Source organism: Sinocyclocheilus anshuiensis, unplaced genomic scaffold (genome assembly GCF_001515605.1).
Source record: "Sinocyclocheilus anshuiensis isolate Anshui unplaced genomic scaffold, SAMN03320099.WGS_v1.1 scaffold155, whole genome shotgun sequence".
In the NCBI taxonomy this organism is placed as follows: domain Eukaryota; kingdom Metazoa; phylum Chordata; class Actinopteri; order Cypriniformes; family Cyprinidae; genus Sinocyclocheilus; species Sinocyclocheilus anshuiensis.
In genome coordinates this window covers 524,593-549,564 of record NW_015549572.1, presented here as the reverse complement: position 1 = coordinate 549,564, position 24,972 = coordinate 524,593, and the positions used below count along the sequence as shown (strand labels likewise).

The window sequence follows — 24,972 nt, the reverse complement described above, 5'->3', positions numbered from 1 at the left end:
TAAAATGGAGCTTGATAATCGTTAAGGGGCCTGTCGGCTGTAGGAGGATTTGATTAAGTTGGATGCAGTGTTTTTGACTGCTGGTCACTCTTTCAGCATCCATTGGATTTCTGTATCCAAGTGCTTTTGCGTGCATTTTTCTCCATATCATCTGCACACCGCCCAGGTCGCTAATCAATAGGCATATTAATCATTCAGAAGAAAAAAATGTGACAACCCAATTATTAATCTGCCCTGTCAAGTCCAATACAGTAATGAATTTACTAAAAATGGTCTTCACTTCATCCATTCATTAACTGCTGATGGGGGGCAGTGTAGACTTCACAATGTCACTGGATTTTCTCTAGTATTGATGCCGGCCTGGCAGCTAATTTACAACCTTGCCTCTTGTGCAGAGCCCTAGTCTGCACTAATAAAATGGAGCTTGATAATCGTTAAGGGGCCTGTCGGACGGCAGGCATGGCTCCGTCAACCTGCACCAAACCCGCCAAGCACAACACCGTCTCCAAAACTAACAGGTGTGTACACAAAATATGGATGCGCCTATTACCAGCTCATGTGTGTTCTTGTGTGTGTAGGTTTACTCTCTACAGCTGCAGTAGTTGACAGAAAGGCAGGTTGCACTCTGGGAAGAGAGAGCCACTCACTGTCATTTCCATAGCGGACAGCCATCTCGCTGACTGCTTGCACACACACACAGCAGATGATACACAACTCCACAGACCCACAACTGTCACGACAGGAGGCACCGACTTCCCTTAATCATTTACTTACAGTATGTCTTCATCAGCCTTTATTGATGGATGTTTTACACCCCACTAAACCTATTGACTACATAGAGATCTAAGACAGATGATGCATTGAGAAATCATTTACTGGGTGCAACTCACCCTTGTAAGTTCAATTAATGATCATTCCATGAGCCGAGCAGATTGTGATTCTTTCTTTGCATGCAGAGTGATTGGAATTTTTGGATTAGTTTTAGCTAGGCTTCAAGTCCACGTCTGCATTGCCACAAAACATCTTTGGTGAGCCCAGACTAAGATCATGTACTATTTATACACTTACTGTTGTCGAGTGTTGAACCCTCTTCTCAGCCCCACAACCCCGAATTTGCATACAAATGAAGTTCTAAATGGGCTCAATGACATAATTGACTTGCAATTAGAAATATTCCAGAGCTGGTCACTTTGCAGTGGACAGAGCACGAGCAAAATGAGGGGGAAAAAGGCCTGTTTAGCATATTAATGAAGCTCATTAGATGTCACTTCACCGAGCTGACAAGAGGACTTATATATGCAATGGCCCCACAGCTTAATTTGAAATGTGAGTTCTCAACACTAATTGTTTTTGAGCATGTTTCTTTAGATCATTGTGGAAATCGTGTCATTTTGGCAGCTGTGGAAGACGACTGCGGGCAATACAGACTGCACGCATCAACTCTAATATCAGAATGTTTCTTTAATTCAATTGACATTCAAATGCGCAGACGGGATGTACAAACACGAGCAAAGAAGGGTCTTCCAGCTCTGTAGATGCGTGTGTTCAATTTAATCGACAAACTAATGAAATAGAGGTACTTATATAATAATTATTTATATGCGTATATTTTTTAGATATTTACATATACATGCCCACACATTAATAGATAGATGGATAGATAGATAGATAGACAGATAGATAGATAGATGTGTTTAATATTATTTTGTTATTTATTTTATTATTAAATTATATTATTTTATTAATAAGCATACATACTTCTCATTCTTTATTATTATTACTACATATAATTGTAAAAAGTTCATTTCTAAAAATAAAAATTGATCAATCTTCTGTGGTGGGACCAGTGAAAGCAGGTCAAATAAAAATCTAACCTACTGGCCTGACAGAAAAAAAAATCTTTATTGTTGAACCACTCTACTTTTTGGTAAGCGCATTTTTGGTGAGTGCACTGGCGTTACCTTGCCACAGTTTATATACAAATGAATCAAAGGCAAACCGGATAGAGCAGTCAAGACGAAACGTCTGTGGTCGAACAGCAAGCTTGAAATAGTCTGAGATGCAGAGCCATCTTCACTCCGTAAGTGACGGGCCACTGCAGCTCTCCACTGTAAGGAAGGGTAAGGAATGAAGCCAGGCTGCCTAATTATCCGCTGGTGTAGTTTGTGCCAGCCTCGGCATGTGTGTGGTGTGATGTGTGTGTGTGTTTGCACGTGTGCCGAGGAGGTTGGTGGTTATCGCATAGACAGCTTTAGCACCCCCACATTGTAAACACGGGCCCCAGTCGCTTCCCCCGGCTTGTTAACATCATCTGCGTCACTCAGCACACCGTTACTGTCAGGTCCTCGCTGCGCCTGCCGCAATCAGCATTAACCATGTCAGCCCCTTAATGGGCCCGCCATAAAACCAGCTGACAGGCCAGCCAGCGTCGATCTGCGCCTAAGACAAACTGCCTTCCCGCCCTGCACGCACACACACACGCATGTGTGCCCACACATACATACTGTAGACACAGGCAGCGTACACAGTCTAGTTAGCTCAAATACACACAGCCACACACACAAATAGTGTCTCATCACTCGCCATCTCCCCAGCCTGCCAGACTCACTAGTGCGATGGAGGTTGTGCTATAAGATTATAATAACAATAACAGGGCCACCCAGATCCATTCTGCTGTCAACAAGTGGAGAAAAGCCACTTGATAACGCCGCTCTTTCTAAGCTGCCATTTTTCTACCATTCACTGACCCTCCACTGGGTCTGTAACTGCACTGTGCAAAATATTACTCTATCATATCTATGAAACTGTGCCATTTTTTTGTGAGCACACACTGCTTTTCCTTTTTTTTTTTTTTACTTTTCTTTTTATACAATGAGTGCTAGCGGTGTTGCCGTCGAATGGTACAGTGGTTGATGTCATTATTATTGATGTCCTATCGAAACAGAGAAGCTCTTGGTATTTGTTGTTTGTTTTACACTTCATGTAAGTGATAGGCGCTTGTGTACACATACAAAAGTGTTCTAGAAAATCAAATGGCCTGGTGCTTTAGATGACTGAATCCTACAGTATGTGGTTATTATACAAATTGGTGGCTTGTACCTTTGAAGGTCTTCTTATGCAAGGTGAACTGTAAAGCACACATTTCGCATATTGGTCTTGTCTATATATTGGATGCATGCTGGATCAAATAAAACAAAGTGTGTGTCTTGCAACGTGAACCATAACTTCAGATGAGATCTGAACAGGACATACAACAGCTGTTATACTATCACAGCTTTTTTTTAAATAATAATACCCGACCATGATCTAATATACAATATACACTAGAATATTAATACAGTAATGGCACGGTTCATACAGGATCAACACTCAAAAAATTGAATTTTGCTGCTTGATCAATTTACTTTAGATAATTAAAATGAGGTAATGCAACAAATTCTTAAACATTTAGTCAATTTCACACTATATCAATTTAAATTTGTAAAATAAAGGTTTGCTTGATCCATTATTGCTATATGCAAATCTAGGCTGACATGTGGGATATTGTTTTTGTTTTGTTTTTTCATCCATGTAGTTCACTCATACTGCACATGTACTACTCATATGTGACCCTGGACCACAAAACCAGTCTTAAGTCGCTTGGGTATATTTTTAGCAATAGCTAAAAAAACATTGTATGGGTCAAAATTATCGATTTTCGATCATGTTCCATGAAGATATTTTGTACATTTCCTACCATAAATATATCAAAGCTTTTTTTGATTAGTAATATGCATTGCTAAGATTTTCATCTGGACAACTTTAAAGGCGATTTTCTCAGTATTTTTATTTTTTTGCACCCTCAGATTCCAGATTTTCAAATAGTTGTATCTCGGCCAAATATTGTCCTATCCTAACAAACCATACATCAATAGAAAGCTTATTTATTCAGCTTTCATATGATCTATAAAGCTCAATTTAAAAAAATTGACCCTTATGACTGCTTTTGTGGTCCAGGGTCACATATATGTATAGAAGAAGTCAAAGTATCAACAACCAGTATAGACCATTCCTTCATCCAGAATTACTCCAGACCCTTCCGACTTCCAGGTGCATGTTGGTGCTTCTCCTCTTCAGTTACCCCACTCATTTTCTATAGGGTTCTGATCAGGGAACTGGGTTGGCCATGGCAGAAGCTTGGTTTTGTTCTCAATTACACATTTTTTTAATTTTGATTCTGATGTTTATGTTTATGGATCATTGTCCTGTTGGAAGATCCAACCACGGTCCATTATACAATTTCTACCATGGACAGTCAGTTTTTAATTTTTTATCTGTTGGTATTTCATAGAATCCATGATGCCACCTATCTGAACAATATATCCAGGATCTCTGGCAGAAAAATAGGCCCACAACATTAAAGATACAGCAGTATATTTCATTGTACATATGGGGTACTTTTTTATCCCTGTGTGCATCAAACCCATCTTGAGTGTTTGCTGTTAAAAAGCTCATTTTTTATAGTTTCATTTGAGCATAGAAGCCAGTCCAGTTTGAAGTTCCAGTAGTGTCTAGCAAATGAATATGCTGCAGTTTGTTTTTGGATGAAAGCGTTTTCTGATGAGACGAGATTTTTCTTGAACCCCTCCCAAGCAACATGTGGTGATGTAGGTAATGTTTGAAATTTTTTTTTTTTTTTTTTTTTTTGAGGCTTTCTAACCCCAAGACTATTTTCTGCAGTTCTCCGGCTGTGATCCTTGGAGAGTCTTTGGCCACCCAAACTATCCTCCTCACCTTGCTTTAAGACAAAATAGAACCACATCCTCTACCAGGCAGATTTGTAACATTTTCTGTTGATTGGAAATTCTTAATTATTGCCCTGATGTTGGAAATGGGAATTTTTAATGCTTTAGCTCTTTTCTTACAGCCACTTTCTGAATTGTGAAGTTTTTTGCTGCACATCAGAAATATATTCTTTGATTTTACTCATTGTAATCAATGATTAAGGAAATTTGGCTTTTATATTCCCTCTGCTCATATTTATATTCCTGTGAAACAGGAAGCCAATGCTGGGTAATTTCATGTTCCTAGTCACCCTGCTGTGATAAAAAAAAATGCAAATATGAATAGGAAAATACTTCAGAGATATTTTTATCATATGAATTTCTAGGGGTACCAAAAATTGTGGCCATTGTGTATTAGAGAAAAAATATTTATTTCATAATATATGCGTCATGGTACTCTCATGAATGCTCATCGAAGACTGACACGGAAGAGAAGAAATTGTTGAATAAAGTCAGTATTTTTGTTTTCTTTGAGCACAAAAAAAGTAATCTCATAGCTTCATAACATTACAATTGAATCACTGATGTCACATGGACTCTTAACAATGTCCTTACTACCTTTCTGGCCTCAAATGCTGTAAATGCAGGGTCAGAAAGCTCTCGGATTTCATCAAAAATATCTTAATTTGTGTTCCAAAGATGAATAAAGGTCTTTTGTCAGACTCCTTGTGTATACAAAAAAACTCACTGGATTACAACTAATGGCAAAAGGAATGTTTGGAAATGTAAACTGATAGCCTATTTCCAACTGACACACTACAGCACCAGATAGAAATAACTTCATTTTCATTGCATCTAGAAGTCAAATTTGTAAAACAAGACTAGAATAAATTCTTTAAAAATGCTAGCTGAAATGTTTGAGCACATTAGAGACACTATGAGTGTAGTCCCTACATACATAAGGTTAACTGTATTTGTACTGATTGGTTTATGGATTTTTTTGCTAACGTGATTCAGTATCTGAACAGGCTTACAATATCAGCTATCAAAGGCACGAGCTGAAAGCATCTGCTCAGAGAGAATGACAGCCAAAAAATAAAAACAAAAAACATCCAGAATCACTCTACTGAAATCAGACGCTTGACATTCAGATTTTCACATGACTTCACTTCAACAAAACTCAACATCCTGAAGCACAAGTCCTTCTGCAGATCATTCAGGTTGAAGATGCTCTCACGTACAGTGCCGTCCGTCGGGACATAAAAGCAAGGGGACACATGAGCATGTCAGATGCTGGCCTTTACGTAAACGGCTCTTGGGGCACAAAGGCTAACTACCTCCTCGCCCCCAGCCGACGGCTGCTTTTTCGGACGGCGCTCTGAGACGATGCCTCTCCAGGTAGACTGGAATGGCCACCACTGCGAATGCGCTTGACCTTTCCCTCCCTGCTCTAATCTGATTGTGCCTCCTTTATGTAATCAGCCGCTAAAGGTCACCGAGCTATTTAACATGGGAACCCTTTAGCTATGGAATTTGCCTTGCAGTAAATTACCTTTATTATGTTTCACTCACATGTCACCCATGCAAAAAGCTACTTAACTCCTTGGGTGTCAAGAGTCTTACAAGCGTTAATGTTAATGGTTAATCGTTACTGTAACACTGTCCCATTCGAGGGTAAATCATTTGATATATCGGTAAATGGAATGAAGTGACAAGGATTTTACATGAGGGCTACTCTGACTCGCAGGTAAGTGCGAATGACCGGTTTGAGGAAATTTAATGGCACCTCTGAACATAATCGTGTGTGTATATGTGAAGTACATTTGAGGCGTACAAAGTAAATCCATCCTACGCGAGAGAGTGGACAAAATACAACCACAGAAAATATCAAGCACGACCATATTATGTCTTGATATTTATTACAATAGACCAGAAGCAAAGCATAGACCTTGAGCTAATATCAAATTCATACTTGGACAACTGCCTGATATGTAAATATGACAGTAAAAATGAAATATTAGGCTCAGTATGTCATTCAGCACTAGGCATTGACAACTCAGGGAAAAATGATGGATTTACAATTAATTTTGCATCTCCAAAATATGTTTTTCAGATTGACTTTTGTACATGAAGAGTCAATTATGCAAGAAATCTATAATTCAGATTTTAATACAATAATTAATTTTCTCTGAGAATATAGAGGAACAGAAAATGTCATAACATTGAACTGCAGGAAGGCCCTGTACTGACAGGTCTATAGACAGGATTCCCACACCTTTGTGATCAATGAATATCTATGATGTTTTTTTCAGAAGTTTGTCTGAAATAATGGGACACAGATTTTAAAAATAATTAATTGAATAAAAATAATTTAAGAAGAATAAGATCTACATAGATATATGTAAAAAAAATATATATATATGCTATAATAAAAAATATGCTAATATATATATATATATATATATATATATATATAAATTTTCTTCTTCCATCTGTTCCATCTACAGTATATATCAATGAAATGTTAAGAAAAAAGTCTATGGAAATGTCTACAGTAAGCATCTTCTTCTTCTTCTTCTCCCACGCTAGGAAGCATACTGGGTGACAGGAGCTCTCCAGCAAGAGCGGTCAAAGGCCAGATCTTTGGCTTCTTCCCATGCGATGTAAAAGGAACTGAGGTCCTGCAGTTAGGACTCACTGAAACAGCTTCTTTGGGATGCAGCTGCTTTCCATCCTCATGTGTCCAGCCAGCCATAGGCGGTGGTGTGTAATGATTGTACTAATCATTGTTTAAATACCAGAGTTGGGGTACTTGGACTCGGGACTCAGACTCGGACTGCAATTGTGAATGAACTTGGACTTGGACGGACTCGGGTGAACTCAGGTGGACTCGGACTTGGATATTTTGGACACAGGAATTTTTCAGAGTACAGACGAATCCATGTCATGTGTAAAATAAAATTAAAAAAAAGTAACAACATAAAATTAATATAAAAATACATTAATAAACGTCTCCCACTTAAACTCAATTGATTAAAAACTAGGACTCGACAAGGTGGACTCGGACCCGACACTGTTAAATACGATTAAAATATGATTTGAAGATAATGTTGTCAGTATATAAATAGAAACATGAATAGCCTAGACAACACAATCTTAAAATGTACAGATTTTCCACAATTTCACATGTTCCTCACTGTGGTAATCTGTCTAGAGAATATTCAACTAAACACTACATTTGGAAACTCAACTATAATTCTTTTAATTGCAGAAGAGTATTAACATGATCAACAAAAACATATTCAAAACTAAAGTACAACCATCAATGCTAAAAACGTCAAACTTTTCAAACATCATCCATATACCTACAAAACTATTATCAAGTCCACTTTCTTATACCATGCAGAAATATGGTAGTGTAGACACTGCAGTGTCTTTACAGAGGTCACAAATAAAAAAGATTTCAGTTCTGTCCTTCAGATTTCCCTTCCACTTCCACTGCAGGGGAACAATCTCTTCTATTTCCTCCACACACACTGTCCTCAAATGGAAGCAGGAAACGGTAAGGCTTTTAAACCCCCACACTATAACACAGCGCAGTCTTGAAAAGGGTCCAAATGAGATCATTCATGTCTGTTTGCTCTAAATGGGAAAGCATCGTTTTCTAATAGAATCATATTTCACCCAGACTAAAAGCTTCTTCAGGAACAATTAAAGACAACGAATGAGCATTGCCTTATTCAAACTGATCCCTCCACATATGCACCCATAACTCTAAACCAATTGTAAAATTGCCTCTTTGCGAATGTGCTGCTACGTTTAATATGATGTTACAGTCTCTTTCATTAATCAACTGCTAATGAGATTGAAGCCTTGCTGTTGACCAGAGTTAAGTCCTGCTTACTCAGGTTGTGATAGCCATTTTTGCAAAGAAACGGTTTTCATTTACACAGGCTTTACAGTCGAGTAAAGGAGACTGAATACATAAATACTGATTCAAGGCAACAAAACCTTTCACCATATGTCAACAATTGCTTCTTTCTTGTGGTAATTCCAGTAAGCATCAAAAGTTTCAACAGATCTACTATATACAGTAAAACTTTATAAAAGGAATATATTGCATCAGAACTACTGCCTACAGGAACAACAGCATCTCAGACACAGTTTTATGGAGAGACTTTTTACCTGTTTGATTTCTTTTAACCAGGCTCTATTTTATTTAAGCAATCAGCTAAAACTGTAAACTAAAGTAATGCAAAACAAACCAAGGAAAGGAAGTACTACATCTGAATAAGTGTGGTAAGAAACCTCTGAAACTACCAGAAGGATTTACATCGACTAACTCTTTTTAGTAAATTTAATTAAATACAGGATAAAAGTAGTACAACGAGATAATTCCCAGTAAGACAAGTGGTACAAATTAGCATTAAAAAGATAATGCTGTCCCATTGGTGTACTTTATATTAAAGCAATATTAGAGTACACTCTTTCCTCTAGTGTAATATTCTTAAAACTTATTCATGCTTATACGGTACCAATTACACACCTCTATCCGATTAAAAGTGATGTAACAGTGCTGAAAATGCCATCCCTTCGCAGTACTTATGACTATTCTTTCAGACTAGTGTCATTTAAATGAAAGACACCCAGTGCTGCAGGGCTGACCAGTCTCATTCTATTACTGAGACTAGGTTGTAGTTTATTTTCTGACAGTTTGAAATTCGAGTGCAATAAAACTTTTACTTTTCCCAAAAGAAAAAAAACACTTTGGCAAAAGTTTTTAAAAATGTTCCTCTTCAGAAGCCAAAAAGCATCCCTAGATGGCTTGAGGATGTGAAATGAGCGCTTTAATGTGCCAATAGCTTCTTCCCAGCCAGGGGTCAGGTAAATACTGTTCAGATCAGGTAATGTGGCGGTAATATTTTGTAAATCATGTTTCTATTATTTAAATGACATTGTGCAAGGGAGGGAATCACACTGGCACATGGAAAGGTTGAGCAGTGGAGGGAAATGATTTAATGTAATGGGAGGAATAAAGCATCATTAGCGCAAATTAACTATTGTCAGCCGAGGTGATCTTGTTGGGTGCTAATGCCATTGGCAGCCGCTGAAGGTGGCAATTTACGCACAGGGGGTGGGGTGAAGTGAAGTGCACATCGGCATGCATTTAGCGCCCAATGGCAGCCGCGGTCACAGGCGTTCCATTGGGTTTTGTCTCCTGGAGTTTAAGTAGTGCCAAGATGAAGAATGCCCATGTTTAATTCACGCCGTTTATGTTTAACTTCAGGCCAGGAATGGGCCGCAGTCCATTAATTAGTACCAAACGGCCGTTCAAAACAAGATCTGCCTTGTACAGGTCGCCCATTTTCCCAGGATTGAACGGCTGCGGTTTTACCTCCGTCACCTACCAAGTAACTTGACGGTAGAAAATTCTACAAAATTCTGCACAGCAATTATACTACTACTACTAAAACCCCGCATGAAATCACTTTCGGTTCCAGATGCACTTAGCACTTTTTATTTTTGCTGTGCAGGTCGAACCTGCTGAGTCTTCATGTTTCAAAAATTACTATTCATATGTAAAACATTTTAATGAGACTAAGTGCACCTTTAGGACTACATGTCTATGTTGAGTGAATAAATAAAATGAATACAGACCTCAATATATACAATATTTTCAGCTACCACTTCAGATTACTCTTACCTGAGACTTGATGACAATGCTGGTCTACTGGAATGTCCAAAAGAACCCCCTTAAAACAAACATTGAAATCATTTAGTAAGTTTGTTAGGCTGCCAAAGAGCATAAATGTTTTATAAGAATCATTTTTATACTTTTACAACCATTCTGTGTTCTGTGCTACTAAAGCAAGCAATGGTTTTAGACTCCCCAAATATGGTAATTCCGCTCTGTAACATACTTCTGTCCCAGTTACCATAAATTTTTTCCAAGAAATGTCAAACTGTCCATTTAAACAAGAAGAAAGTATGACAGCTAGCGATATTGATATCACAGGGCAGACACAATTCTCCTTTCTTTCAGGACGAGAGCCAAAATGACCTATTTTGCGTCATTTTCATAATATAGAGCTGATTCGTTGCCTTTAATTAGTCTGGATTTCATGCCAGGATATCGCTCATTACCTCATGCTGTCCGCCAAACTCTCCAGCTCAATAATTCCGTTTAGAACATTTCTCCCACAAGTTCCTTCTGCAATACGAACTATTGTGCAACATGAAAACATAAGCTGTATTTTGTTTTTTAAATGTTTGGTATTCACTTTAGGCCCTATTAACCCTAGCCGACGCAGGTTTGTAAACATAGGCACTAGCTTCATAATCCCGCTTTCTTGCATCGCTGCGTTCCGAAACGTTGCATTCTCCGCAGTTCCGCACGGTGCGCTACAACAGCGGGCATAAATGTAAATGTCTTCTTTTACTGTCAGTTTTCTCTTTCAGGTCAACTAACCTCTTTGCGGAACAACATTTTGAAAGAAAATTTGCAAAGAAAGTCACTTAAATATGTTTACAGCAATTTACCTGATTGATACCACATCCGGCTTAATAATAGGCTATATATGAAAGTAAGTAACACTATCGCCCTCTACTCTGGAATAGCCTACTGAGGTTTGTTACCCAGACAAGATACATTTCACGCAAGAACTTGAACTTGAACTTTTTATAATTTGTTTGTATCATTTTACCAAATATTTACACTGTTATATAGATGTATTTGTATTTCCGCATCAAATGTACATTATATTAGCCTGTGTAGGCTATTTCACAGTGAGGTCCAACATTCTGAAACCACTAGTAAATATACATAATTTTTATGGTATTTTTATTGTTATTTTATTTATTCTAAACAAAATATCAAATATAAAATGAAGAAATATTTCAGATTTCAAAAAGGAAATGTGTGGCACTGACTATGTGAACTTGTGGAGTTCATGTCATGTCAAGGTTTTTTTTTTTTTTTTTTTTGTCTTAAAAAAAAACGAGCAAATAGCCTAATAAGATATTCTAAAATTCATGTGCATTTTTCAATTTAAAAAGAAAAAAACTTACTTAATTTGTGTTGCTGATAATATAATCTGTAGTAAAAATGAAATAAAATAAAAAGATGCATAATATATGCATTTCCATTAGTGGTCACAGACTTTTGAACCCACTACCAGTAAACACAGCAAGGATTTACTGTTATACATTATGTGACTGAGACAAAAGAGCAGCAGGGAGACATGATCATCTTTGCTGCACTGTGAACAGCCAGTCACGTGTGTGGTGGAGGAATAAACTCCTGCGTGGTAATTAACCCAATGATAAACAGGCTTTTCCCACACAAACACGGCTGTTGTCATGAGTCTCCTGAGTGTTTCTCACACGCATTGAACCCCTCATAGGGTGTGTGGGAGGGGAAGAGCAGATTAATTCCGGTACAATAACAGATATGCTGATAAGTGATGTGTGTCCAAGGGAAATGGTGGCTGTAGAGGGCTCTTACACATCAGGCTGGTGTGATGTTCTGAAGTGGTGGGGCCCATCATCGTGGTGACACATCTAAATCTGCTTAGTTGGCGAGGTCTAACAGATTATCAGCCAGATTTGAGTAATAGACTCCTCATTTAGCCTTAATGTGTTTTGCATAGAGAGCAACCTCCTCTCATCAGTCTTTAAGATGAATCGTTGTCCCAGGCAAAATTTTAAAGATATTAGTCTACCGGCAACTGCATAAATCATAAGATTTTTACTAATGGGACCAAAGCTAAACACAGTCCCACCCTCTTAAGCACACAAAGGAGATTATTATAATGATGTCAAGGTTGTTGCTCCCCAGGAGCCTCTGTTATTTACATGAGAAGTTTTTGCAGGAATATAACCCATTTAATAAATACACACAGAGAGAGATCTTAAAATAATTATTTAAAAATTAAATTTTTGTATTGTACATTTTATGCATTTTATGTATAGAATTTTTCATGCTCATTTATATTTTTCTGGAATGATATATAGGAATTCCTCAGAACATAATACGTTGGCTATGCAGTGCTCACTGTTGTTGAAAATAATAGTTTAATATACTAATTAAAAGATTAAAAATATTATTGCGAAAAATAAAACAGAGTAACCCATGGTTCAGCTGAGTCATTGAACAAAATGCCAATGGTTTTCTCTTGGCTTAACTACCTGACACTGCAGAGGGCAGACAGAGACCACTGCTCGGTCCAGATCTGTAATAGTGGGATAATGTCAGAAAGCCCACTCAGACTAATGCAATGCTGAAGGGCCTGTCATTATCAAAGACGAGAGAGCAGAGCCTAGTCTGAAGCAAATCCAAGAACAACACTTTTTTTTATTAAAAAATATAAACATAAATATACATATGTATATATCTGTGTGTAGTTATATACAGATATAAATATATACATAAATATGTAAAACTATAAATATGTACACACGTTGCATATGTATGTATTTGTGTGTGTATATGTATATGTATTTATCTGTGTAGTTTTATATTTTATTATTTGTATTGAAGACACTGAAGAAGGCTGCTATAATGAAACGTCTGTTGAATTGTTTTCCCCCTACTTAGACTTTTAAACATTTCAAAAAGGAATTTTTTCAGACATTTTATTTTATTTTTAATTTATAGATGCTTCAGTCTTGACACCTAAATCAGCAGGCAGTGATTGCATTGCTTGATAATTTTTGAATAAAAATATTTCATGTGTACTTGGATTTGCTTTGGACAAAACTCTGCTCTCTCATAATATGAATGAATGATGCATATTTGTATATATGCAAATAATGTATATTTATGTTAGTTTTTCATTTGAGTTTTGCATTTATGTATTTATTTACTTATTCATTTATATTGATTTATTTTTATTTTATGTTATATAATCATTATTATGTTCATTGCCCATGTAATGGCCAATGCTGTGGCAATACTGTACAAGTGATGCCAATAAAGCTTATTTGAACTGAATTGAATTGAGAATAAAAGACTATAACAAAATAAATATTAGAAAAAAACTATATATTAATTATATTATATACTCGTGTTATTTATTTTTAATTCCTAGAGCCTTTTTGTGGCTAATAATAAAAATATTATATTATATTGTGTGTGTGTGTGTGTGTGTGTGTGTGTGTGTGTGAACTATGAACAACCAGAAAGTGTGTACATACTTTTGCAATAATTTTAGACAATCCATCTGGTGGTTTATAATTTAATGCTCTATATGTTTTTAAATATATGTCAAAGGATTTGACATATGTTCTCTTATGCACATGACATTCATATTTTTTTAATGTGGCTAAAGTGTCCAAATATTTTTTAGGGCCACTTTATATCTCTTTGCTCTTATATCCAAGTATTATATACTTGAAAATCCAATAAAACAGAAAGTATAACAAAGGGACTTTTGCCTTAGAGAACAAGAGAAGCTGAAGTGTCAGCTGTAAGGCAGAATCAAAAGCCCACTGCTTTGTTTCTGCTCCTCTGTAGAGCTTTTGTGAGCCCTTGCTTCTGGAGGGCTGTCACACAAGAGTTCATCTCTCCCCTTCATTAGACATACTTCCGTCTGCAGCGCCCTATATCAGTCACACCCCACGCATGCTCGGGGACCAGTGTCGTCGCACTTTTACACGTTCAATCTTTCAAACTATGTGATGTTGAAACACGTGCGCTCTCGAACCAAGTCCACCTCTAGTGTAGAATCGGTTTGTTTTGTACATCTAATTCGACAGTGCTTTTAACAGGAACCCGCTGCTTGTCAGATGCGATGGCTGTGAAGAGCCGGAGATGTTCTCTTGAAGGGGCTCTGTGAAGCACAGTCACTTTGAACAATCTCGCGCAACCCACGCTCCAAGAGGTGCTGTTCGCACGCTGAGGGCCCCTTTCTCTTCCCTCACCCTTTCTTCTTCATTTCTCTTCGTTCTCATAAGTGGAAACTTGCAAGGGGGGTTGGAGAGGTCGGTTGCATGCCTAGTCTGACTGGAAGCCCTTCTCTCTTCTCTGAGTGTTCAATTCCTCAAGTTACACACCAGGGAATCTTTTCATGTTTGTCAAAGCGCAGACGACTTTGGTCATGTCTCTCTTGCGATTTCATCCTGAGTAGGAGGGGGGCCGACGTTCGATGTTCCTTTCGGTGGGACGGTTTGCTCATTAGTGGAAGGGACTTGAAGCTCTAACACAACATGTCTCCTCTGAAACAGGTGTGGAGGAAAAGGCCAGCGGGCCGGAATGGCCCCTGCAGGCTTACTGTAAGCGCCGCTGGTCGCTGTGCCAAAAAAGCGGGGCAGTGAAGGAGACGAAAGGACAAACATGGCCTGATGTGATATGTGTCTGTTTCCTGACACCAGACATCCAAAGCTGCAAAACAAATGATGACACAAATACAGCAGATGGAAGAGGAAAGAGCAGACGGAGACATCGGCTTATGGTTAACCTCTAAACCTGAGACACCGCATAAAATACAACACTGTTGACACAACCAGCTTCAGGAAGGATAGGTCAAAACCCAGGCATGGGCAACCAGGCTTTAGAATTGACTCGACTTGAGGTATCTTCAATTTGAAAATATCTCAGCAGAGGTTTCATGAGATGGATGGTTTATTTAACCCAAACTGTTCTGATTCTGTCATAATTTATTCACACTCGTGTCAAAGGAGGCATTTTAAAGAATGTCATTTTGAGGTCTACAACAAACATCGGTGTTGTTTTGGACCTCACGGACAAAAAGGACATTTTCAAAATATCTTCTTTTTGTGATCCACAGAAGAAGAAAAAAACATACAATGAGAGTGATTTAATGATAACTGAATTTACATTTTGGGGGACTTGTCTATTATGATGGTGAACGCAGAAACAAGGGGAGAATGGATCCAAGTGCAGCATAAACTAATTCAATAAAGATGAATTAAAAACATAATAAACTGGACCAATGATGAGTGTCTGAAGATTTAAGAAAGTTTATCTGCTGGATCCATTGGGTAGGTTCAGTCTTGGTTGTCTTAGTTGTTCTCAGCTCTGTTTTTGTTTGGTTTCTGTTTTTGTCTAGTTTTGGATTTATCTTTTTTTAAATTAGACTGCATTTATATCCAGCCCCCCTCATTTCTGAGTTCACCATCATCAGATTCCCATTAAGAATTATTTTTAAATTCACATTTAGTCCTTGGTGTAGGCTACTGATTTTTTGAATGATCCATTCCAGAAAAATAAATTTTATTTGTATCATCTTATCAATTTTCTGATGATCAGGAAGGTAGTTTGATCATTTAAATCCTCTGAAATATTGAATCTTCTTCCTGGGCTATCTAATAACTTGCAGTCATGACATATTTAGCCATTTCTTCTTGGATAAGGGCAACAATATCATATCAGATATTGCTCTTCAGAAATGGAGCATGAACCTAACTGAGTGCATGGCAATTGTATATGGCAGTATATCTTCACAAGCAGTCTATCTCAGTTATCCAAAGGGCAATGCATGTAAAAACAGATGTACGATTTGACATTAAACTCAAAGTAAAAGAGGGTGACAGTCACAAAATCCCAAAACAGATTTAGAAAATTCACAGACATCCCCCTCTGCGTTTGATGGCAATTGACTGTAAATGCCAATGCTTCGGGTTATCTTTTAATTCCAGTTATGTTTCAAAAAATTAAATAAAACATATAGTAAAATAAAATTAAAAAAATAAAATAAAGTCTTCTGTATTATATGGTCGAGAGCATAGCTGTTCACTAGCACCAGCAAATGTGCTACTACTAAAATAAAATAAAAAATAAAAAAACATAATAAATAACTCTGCATATGATAACTTAATGTAAATGGGTCTGTTTAATAATTTCTCTAATTCTGAGCTTTATTTTATAACAGCTGAATGGATATCTCTGACCATAAAGTGTAAGAGAAGTAAAAATCGAGCCATTGGACTTTAACTTTTGTGTTAAGGAAAGTGTATTTTGGGTTTTGTTAGACACAAAATTAGAGCTTTCTCTGTGATTTACTGGGCTGTTTTGCGAATAGACATAATTTTTAGGCTCAAGCATTACTGCTGCATTGGCTGATACTGCCATCTGTTGTTCAAGATTGGACATTACACCCAGGTCTACAGCACTGACACAAGCAGGTAGGTCATGGATGTGTTCAGAATAGCATACTACCATAGTACTCTTAAAATTCGTGCATAGTATGTATATACAATGTATACTGTTTGAACTGTATGCACATTTTCTGTACTGAATACATAGATGACCTATTACATTTCCCAAAATGTGCAACATTCAACTATTCAACTATTAAAAATAGTATGCACTATGCAGTGTACTGAGTATTCAGTGATTTCTAGTATTCCATTCTAAACGTAGCCAGTGTTTTATGTAGATGCATAACTGAAGAAAATAGTTCATGTAAATTATTTATCATTATAATTAAATTATTATTCATGTAATGCTTGAACTGTTTTATATCTCTAGATTTTATTTTAGGCAAGTCGTGATGATTTGAGAAGGCTAAATTGATCAAACATAGGCTCACTGTCTGCCGCTGGCCGCTTGGTCGTTACTTTAAAAAACAAAAACTTATATTTAACGAACAAAAAAATGCTCCAAAGTCCAAACGTTTTTCTAAATTAACTTTAAAAAAAAAAAAACGAAACGAAATATAATAACTTTGCCATTGCATACAAAACTGAACTATTTTAATAGCTGAAACAGTAGTAGGCTATAAACTGTTTTGGGAGAAGGGGGAAAAAAGACGGGCTTGGGCCGGTAATTCTTATAAGCTGTCGGACACGGGCCGGGCTAGGGCCCGAGCGTCTCGGGCCAGGGCCAGGGCCGGGCTAGGGCCTAAATTTGAGGCCCGTGCAGGGCTTTAATGAACGGTAAATGAGTGGAGCGCTGAGCGGAGCGCACACGCATAGAGCGGGATACGCATATATTATATAATAGATGCTTTTTTTAACATTTTAGCAATTTAAAAACATTAAAATAGGATTTTTTTTACAGGGCACCCGTTGGAAAACAATGCATTAGGTCATATGAGATCAAACGACTACTCGACAACAATTATATGTCACAATTTTTTATTGTTCACGTTGTCAATAATGTCGACTAATCGTTTCAGCCCAACTGGACAGCAACCAGTCTGGTTTCAGAAGTGGACATTCAACCGAGACTGCCTTGCTCTCAGTTGTTGAAGCCAGGTATCTTGGAGAGGTGAGGTGTCCAAGTCACAACATCTAACTACTGGGGTGCCTCAGGGCTCAGTTCTTAGACCACTTCTCTTCTATGTCTACATGGCATCACTAGGTTCTGTCATTTAGAAACATGACTTTTCATATCACTGCTATGCTGATGGCACTCAACTCTATCTCTCATTCCATTCTGATGATCCGACGATAGCTGCTCGCATCTCAGCTTGTTTAACAGACATTTCTTGCTGGATGAAGGACCATCACCTTCAACTCAACCTTGCCAAGACAGAACTGCTTGTGGTTCAATCAATCCCATTGTTTCACCACAATTTCACCATCCAGTTAGGCACATTAACCATAACTCCATCAACAGCCAGAAACCTTGGAGTTATGATTGATGATCAAGCCGAAAAGAATGCACGTCACACCTCTGTTTATCAATTTGCACTGGCTACCAATAGCTGCTCGCATAAAGTTCAAGGCATTAATGTTTGCCTACAAAACCACCACTGGCTCTGCACCCCTTTACCTAAATTCATTACTTCAGACTTATATGCCCTCTAGAAGTTTGCGTTCTGCAAGTGAACTGAGCATTATTGTGCCATCCCAAAGAGACACAAAATCACTTTCAGAGACTTTTTCATTAAATGTTCCCTCCTGGTGGAATGACCTGCCCAACTGAATCGGCTAAAAACACATCTCTTCCATCTTTATTTGACCCTCTAACTGTAGCACTCTCTATTCTAATTCTATTCTTTAAAAAACTTGCCCCTTTTAGACTTGCACTGTATTCATTTCTAACATTTCTAACTAACTTTATAAGAAAAACTAACACTAGCTTCTCTATTCTTTTTGTGTTCTATCTGTTTTCTTTTTATTTATTATACAATTAACAAAAACCAAAAAGGCCTCGAACACTAGCTTGCTCTATTCTTTTCTATTCTGTTTTCTTTTTATATATTATTTAATAAAAAAAAAAACTTTGCTACGTGTACTGCGTTAGGCTAACTGAGACTTGTCATAGCACTTGCATATCATTGCTCTTTTGTTGATTTTGATAGCTTCCATTGTCCTCATTTGTAAGTCGCTTTGGATGAAAGCATCTGCTAAATGACTAAATGTAAATTATAAAAATACACATTTAGTTACACAACTGTTTTAGGAGCCTACTTTTCTTTCTCACGGTTTCTTGTCCATTACAGTGCAATGGAAGCTCATCTGCCAAATGGCACTATTTTAAATCATTAATCTCTGGGCGAGTGTGTGCTGTGTGGGCATTCAGATCCCCATAATGTTCGGCGGCTGACAGCAGCCATTTTCCATGGACGAGAGGAATGAAGAGGCCTGTTGACCCCTTTCCACCACAATCTTCCCTCATCACACTGTGCGACTTCATTAACTCTCAGGGCAATTTCAGGACTTTTTCAAGGCGTTGTCATTATACACTGTGCTGTCAATTACACAAGCCTGCTGCTTAAAAGAAATCCAATGATAAAAGTTCTCTGAAAGCCAAAAGGTCATCTTCTCCTGTTAACTTTAGACTGGATGTTTTTTTTACTCCTGATCTCAGTATCAGATGTGATCAATAATATTAGCCGAGTTTAAATCTTGTGCTTAATTGTTTTTCACACACATGCTTCACATAGTAGGAAGTATACCTTAAGCCTTGTAAACAGTGGTGTTATAGCTAGATTTGTGGGGGGGGGACTATCACACAGAACACTCCAAGGGACAGAGAGAGGCGCTTTGTTAAAAGAACAGTAGGTGAATCATGGATAAATTATGCCCTCTACTGAAACTAATGTGCTACAGCTGAATACAGACAGTTACCAATGGACTTCAGCAAACAGTGGCTCACAGCAAAACAAAGGCATGAAGACACAAAAGGAGAACTCTTGCAAATCTTGTTTTTCGATTTGTTTTTATTTTTTATTCCGTTTCATCAATTTATTTATTATGGTAATCAAAATTATATTTGAAAAAAAAAAAACTAATAGTACTTTCACGTAACAATTTAATTTGAAGTCAGTCCTGAAACACTTTTTTCAAGAAAACATAAGCATTATGCAAGCATCTTGACCAACCAGACAGAAACAAAGCTGTTCATTCATGATGCACTCCAATAAACGATGTTCATCTGTCTAAACAGATAAATAAACTCCTCTCTTTCTCTTTTCCCTATCAGTGGTTTGAAATGATATTGGTTTGAAATGATATATGAAGTGCCACAGACGACTTTCCAGAGAGACAAATGCCAGTGACTCGCTCTAAAATGTCAGACGTGACAGTCGGAGACATGCCATGAGAACCTCTGCCTGACCAATTTGAAGCCCTCCTGATCACAAACTGGCTGACTGTCAAGACTGATAAAGGCCAATTTTACCTGCCTGGAAGTGAAATATCTATGACAAATATGAGGGTAGTGAAGGTACTGCATTGCTGTTGAAGATCTTCTATAATGCTGGTATATGATAGGATGCAGGATGAACCCTGTAAATGATGATACAATGGCAGCTGAGCACAAGGAACTGGTTTTGTGTTGTAAATGCTGGGCAAAGTTACAAAATTAATACAAAGAAGCATTGTTAGTCAGTGGATTTGTTTGGTGCTGTACTGAATGACTGGTCTGACAGAACAGTTCAAGCTTTAGGGTTGAACAATACATTTTCAAGACCCATCCTGTTGTTTGTGATTGTTGGATAAGGATTTTTATGAAACCCATCTTGATTCAAACCCGTCTGAATCACTGAATTAGCCAGTTCAATATGCTTCATTAAAGAGAACTGACTCAAAAGAACGACTCTCTTATAAATCGTACATCGTGTTAATATCCACGAGAGCATTCACTCTCAGGTTAAATATTGTAGACCAGCAGCAGAGAATAAACAGAAATACCTATTTTAGTAACGGGCGAAGCTTCAAAACCTTTATGAATCATTTGTTTTGAATCAGTGCTTCGAAACGCATATCATATTAACAGAAGGTCACATAGGCCTAATTTTAGTTTTTCATTGCATTTACAATACAGCAGATGACCTTGCGGAGTTTCAAGCATTCCAAAACAGTGAATCACTTCGCAACTGATTTGCAGTTTCAAAAAGTTTCGTTTTTCCCACCACAAACGTATACATTTCCATTATTTTTAAAATTCCATGTCAGTTGCAGCTTAATAAAAGACCATCTTGAGAACTAGGCTAGTGGTTATCTGTCGGATTCAAATTGGACTAATCTACGGTTTTACGTAACGACTTATGATGTAACAAACGTTATCACCTGTCTTAAAGAAAAAAAAAAGTATCTGACTAAATTGTAAGACTACTCTAAGAAGTTTAAGCAACTGGGCAGCTAACCGGTAGTACTGACTTCCCTTTGGAAATGTTGACTTTAATCAAGCTAAGCCAACAGAAGCTTTTATTTAAGGAAGGCACATTAGTCAAATACATTATTTTATTCAGTCAGTGTCTAAATACACAAACATACTCACATTCACAATGTCTAAAATCTCAATAATGTACCAAATCAATAACCCCCTAAATTACAGTTTAATTCACAGCATAAGACAAATACAATAGAGGTTAGGATACAAATTTAATCCTGTTAAAATTTCATGTTGGGTTTAAGAACAATTTAATTTATTAAACAGCAGTGCTTTTATTCCACAAATATGATGGTTGGTGCACATATAAATTTACAGTGTATATTAAAGGGTTCATATGATGCGATTTCAATTTTTCCTTTCTCTTTGGAGTGTTACAAGCTCTTGGTGCATAAAGAAGATCTGTAAAGTTGCAAAGACTAAAGTCTCAAATCCAAAGAGATATTCTTTATAAAAGTTAAGAGTCAGCCACGCCTACCTAAAACGGCTCGTTTTAACACGCCCCCACATATCTACCTCACTATTGGGCGCCGCCCAAATGTTCACGCAAAGAAAGAAGAATAATGTACAGTATGTGGAAAATAATGTGTTTTTTGAACTTTAAACCGCATAAAACACATTTCATTACACCAAATACACAAAATAATGTTCTTTTTAGCAGCATCATATGACCCCTTTAACAAGCTGGTCAAGAACTGTATAATCAATGTTGCACTTGAAGGTGTTTTTTCATCATGGTCTCCTCTGATGAACTCATGCAACGGGTCACAAACGTCCTGCACCTGCTGGAATAGTCCTCTGGACAGTCTCTGTATAGACTCACATGGGCTGGGGTGATGAAATCGAAACTTTCAACTGTCAGCCCTTTCTCACGCAACACTTTAACCATCTTCTCCACATCCCTGTACCTGATCACCCGGTCTGCTCTAGAATAGAGGTACATCTGAGGCCAAGGTGCCGGGTGCTCCATCATGGCATCATAGTGGTTCTTGTGAAAGTACTTGGTCACAGGATACAAAACAATCCTGAGAAGGAAAATGGCCACAGCAAACAGTGCCAGGAGGAAGTACTGCAGTAGCACATTGATTTTGGGTCCCAAGGTGGTTTTGAGTGCTCTGAGCTCTCCTATAACATTTTGACTGCCCGGGGCACTGTCCACAACCGTGCCCACCACATATAGAGTGCTGAACTGATTTTGACTTTGCAATAACTCAACGATGTAGCGGTAAAGCATGAAGCCCACATTGCTGAACACATGGAAGAAAATTGGGTTGTTCTCCACCTCATAGTCAAACAGAAGTTCAAGTAATTTTTGCGCAGTGCTTCTTAGTTCCTTGTAGCCCAGTGATTCTGAAATAAAAACTGTCTTCAAAGGAGCCATGTAGTGTAGAGTCACACATCCCTACCAAGAAAAGGGAAGCTGTTATAAGTACTCTATGCATGGGTGTAACTATGGTCCACCTTTATGGGTGACCGTGATTTCACCAAGTACAACATGTTCCTGGATCAACATTCCAATTAACCAATCAGAATTGAGAGATAACTTTTCAGGAAATATCTGTTTTAGGCTTGTGATCAGGGTTAGGTGCTTCTACACCCTTGGTAATCAGCTATCATTTCACACTGATTTTAGGAATAAATTATGGGTAGGGTTAGGTTTAGGAGTAGGGATTGGGTTTAGTCTATACTTTTGTACAGTAATGTTGATCCTGGATCAACAAAAGATGTTGATCCAGGAACATGTCTTACTTGGCAAAATCACGGCGACCACCTTTATGTCCCAATGGATTGACTTTTAATAAAATAGTCAGATTTCATATTTTTCTTTTTTGTTAGATTAAGGTCACATTAAAACTTAGATTTTTTTTCAAATGGCAAATTTACACAGATTTTAATGTCATAAGGCCTGTTCACACAAAGAATGCTAACCATAGTGATAAGTATATCTATATTAGTCCACACTAACAGATGATAATGTTCTGTTCATTATAAGCGTGCACTGAAGTTACATCATCTGCTGCTTTAAATGATCAAAATCCTTAAACTTAGGTGGATTCTGATTGGCTATCAATGTTTTTACTGTTCATCAGCTGAAAAAAATGTTCAGAAAGTGATTTCAATGATATTGTTCCTCCGTGTCATTATCATTACAGCTGTGATGTGGACCTATTCTCATAGAAGTTATAGGTTATAGTATTACTAAATATTATTAAAATTAATATTAAACCTATGATGATCCAAGAGTGAAATAATTAAATTACAATTATTTTGAGTAAAAAACATTTAAACACCAAGTATAGACTCTCACAATTCTGCTTCTAATGATGTTTTCTCAAAAGTTATTAAAGTTATAATGCTTGATATGAAACATGAGACATATGATGTTTGATTAACATAAATAAAAAATATAATATACAAATATTATATTTAGATAGATAGATAGATAGATAGATATGCATCATTTCCAATGTAGCTGTGAAAATATTTTTTCTTTGTTGGTATCTGGTATACATTAAATATTATGCATGATTTAATGAACAACAACAAAAATTCATAACACAATGTTGTGAAAAGCACACTGTAATGGAAATGCTCACATTTTGTAAAAACACAAAAATTACAATTCCTCTGTGGTGCATATTTGTAGACAAATTAAACATACTAGTGAGAGTGTGAAAAGTGCGCTTAAGAGAGATTATTTTCTAAAAGCCCACATGACCAATAGTGACCATAATTGAAGAAACGACAACATGTGTATGTTTTCAGGGCATAGGAAAATGTCTCACCTGTTCATTATAAATAGAACTGTATTTGGCGAGATGTTTGTCTCTACTGCCCGCCCAGCCTAGCAGAATAACGACTGGCTCCTTTGATCCGCGCCAGTGTTTCTCTGTCAAGACAGGAATAATGTGTCCAAACAACAAGGATCCCGTGATACGCACTTACAGTATGTGAAACGAGTGCCACATTCCTATTGAAGCTTTCCAACATCTGTAAATTAAGGTTTAAACACAGCTTGCAGGCTTCCATTCATATGAGCAAGGAATTGGGCAACAAGGCAACCCAGAGCTGCTGTCAGCCTCAGAAAAGCACTTACCTGAGGTCAGTGACTCTGGAAATACAATGTTGTAGTCTATACCATCATCCCCCATGTTGACGGTTATTTCCCCAATCGTCTGTCTTCCGTTAATAATTCACTTCAAACGAGTGTCGCATATTACTGCTCTTGTGCTGCTGAGAGGACAGTCACAGTCAGGGGCAATACACAATAACACATCCCGAGTGAAGCAGGCAACATCAGCGTGCCATTGTTTCATACAACATCCGGGTCAAGCGACAAGTTCAAAATAAAGGCTCTTTAAAGGCACTTTTTGCTAAAAGATTAATAATTGTTCATTAAAATTAAAACGATTCAACAATAGATATCCTGTTTAAAATAAAAAATGACAACTTCTCATTGTTAAATATTTACATTTACATTTAGTCATTTAGCAGACGCTTTTATCCAAAGCGACTTACAAATGAGGACAATGGAAGCAATCAAAATCAACAAAAGAGCAATCATATGCAAGTGCTATGACAAGTTTCAGTTAGCCTAACGCAGTACACGTAGCAAGGTTTTTT

General features: G+C 37.4%; 1 protein-coding gene across 1 annotated transcript; it reads right to left on the bottom strand.

Moving 5' to 3' along the window:
- Positions 1–21,449: 21,449 nt before the first annotated feature.
- Positions 21,450–24,664, bottom strand: LOC107657452 (transmembrane protein 53-like). Its single transcript, XM_016445537.1, has 4 exons — positions 24,446–24,664; positions 24,135–24,238; positions 22,024–22,750; positions 21,450–21,673 (listed from the first exon to the last, which is right to left on the bottom strand). Exons 1-3 carry the CDS (start codon positions 24,498–24,500, stop codon positions 22,052–22,054), a joined length of 858 nt encoding a protein of 285 aa, XP_016301023.1. The 5' UTR covers positions 24,501–24,664; the 3' UTR covers positions 21,450–21,673; positions 22,024–22,051.
- Between the last annotated feature and the right edge of the window lie 308 nt (positions 24,665–24,972).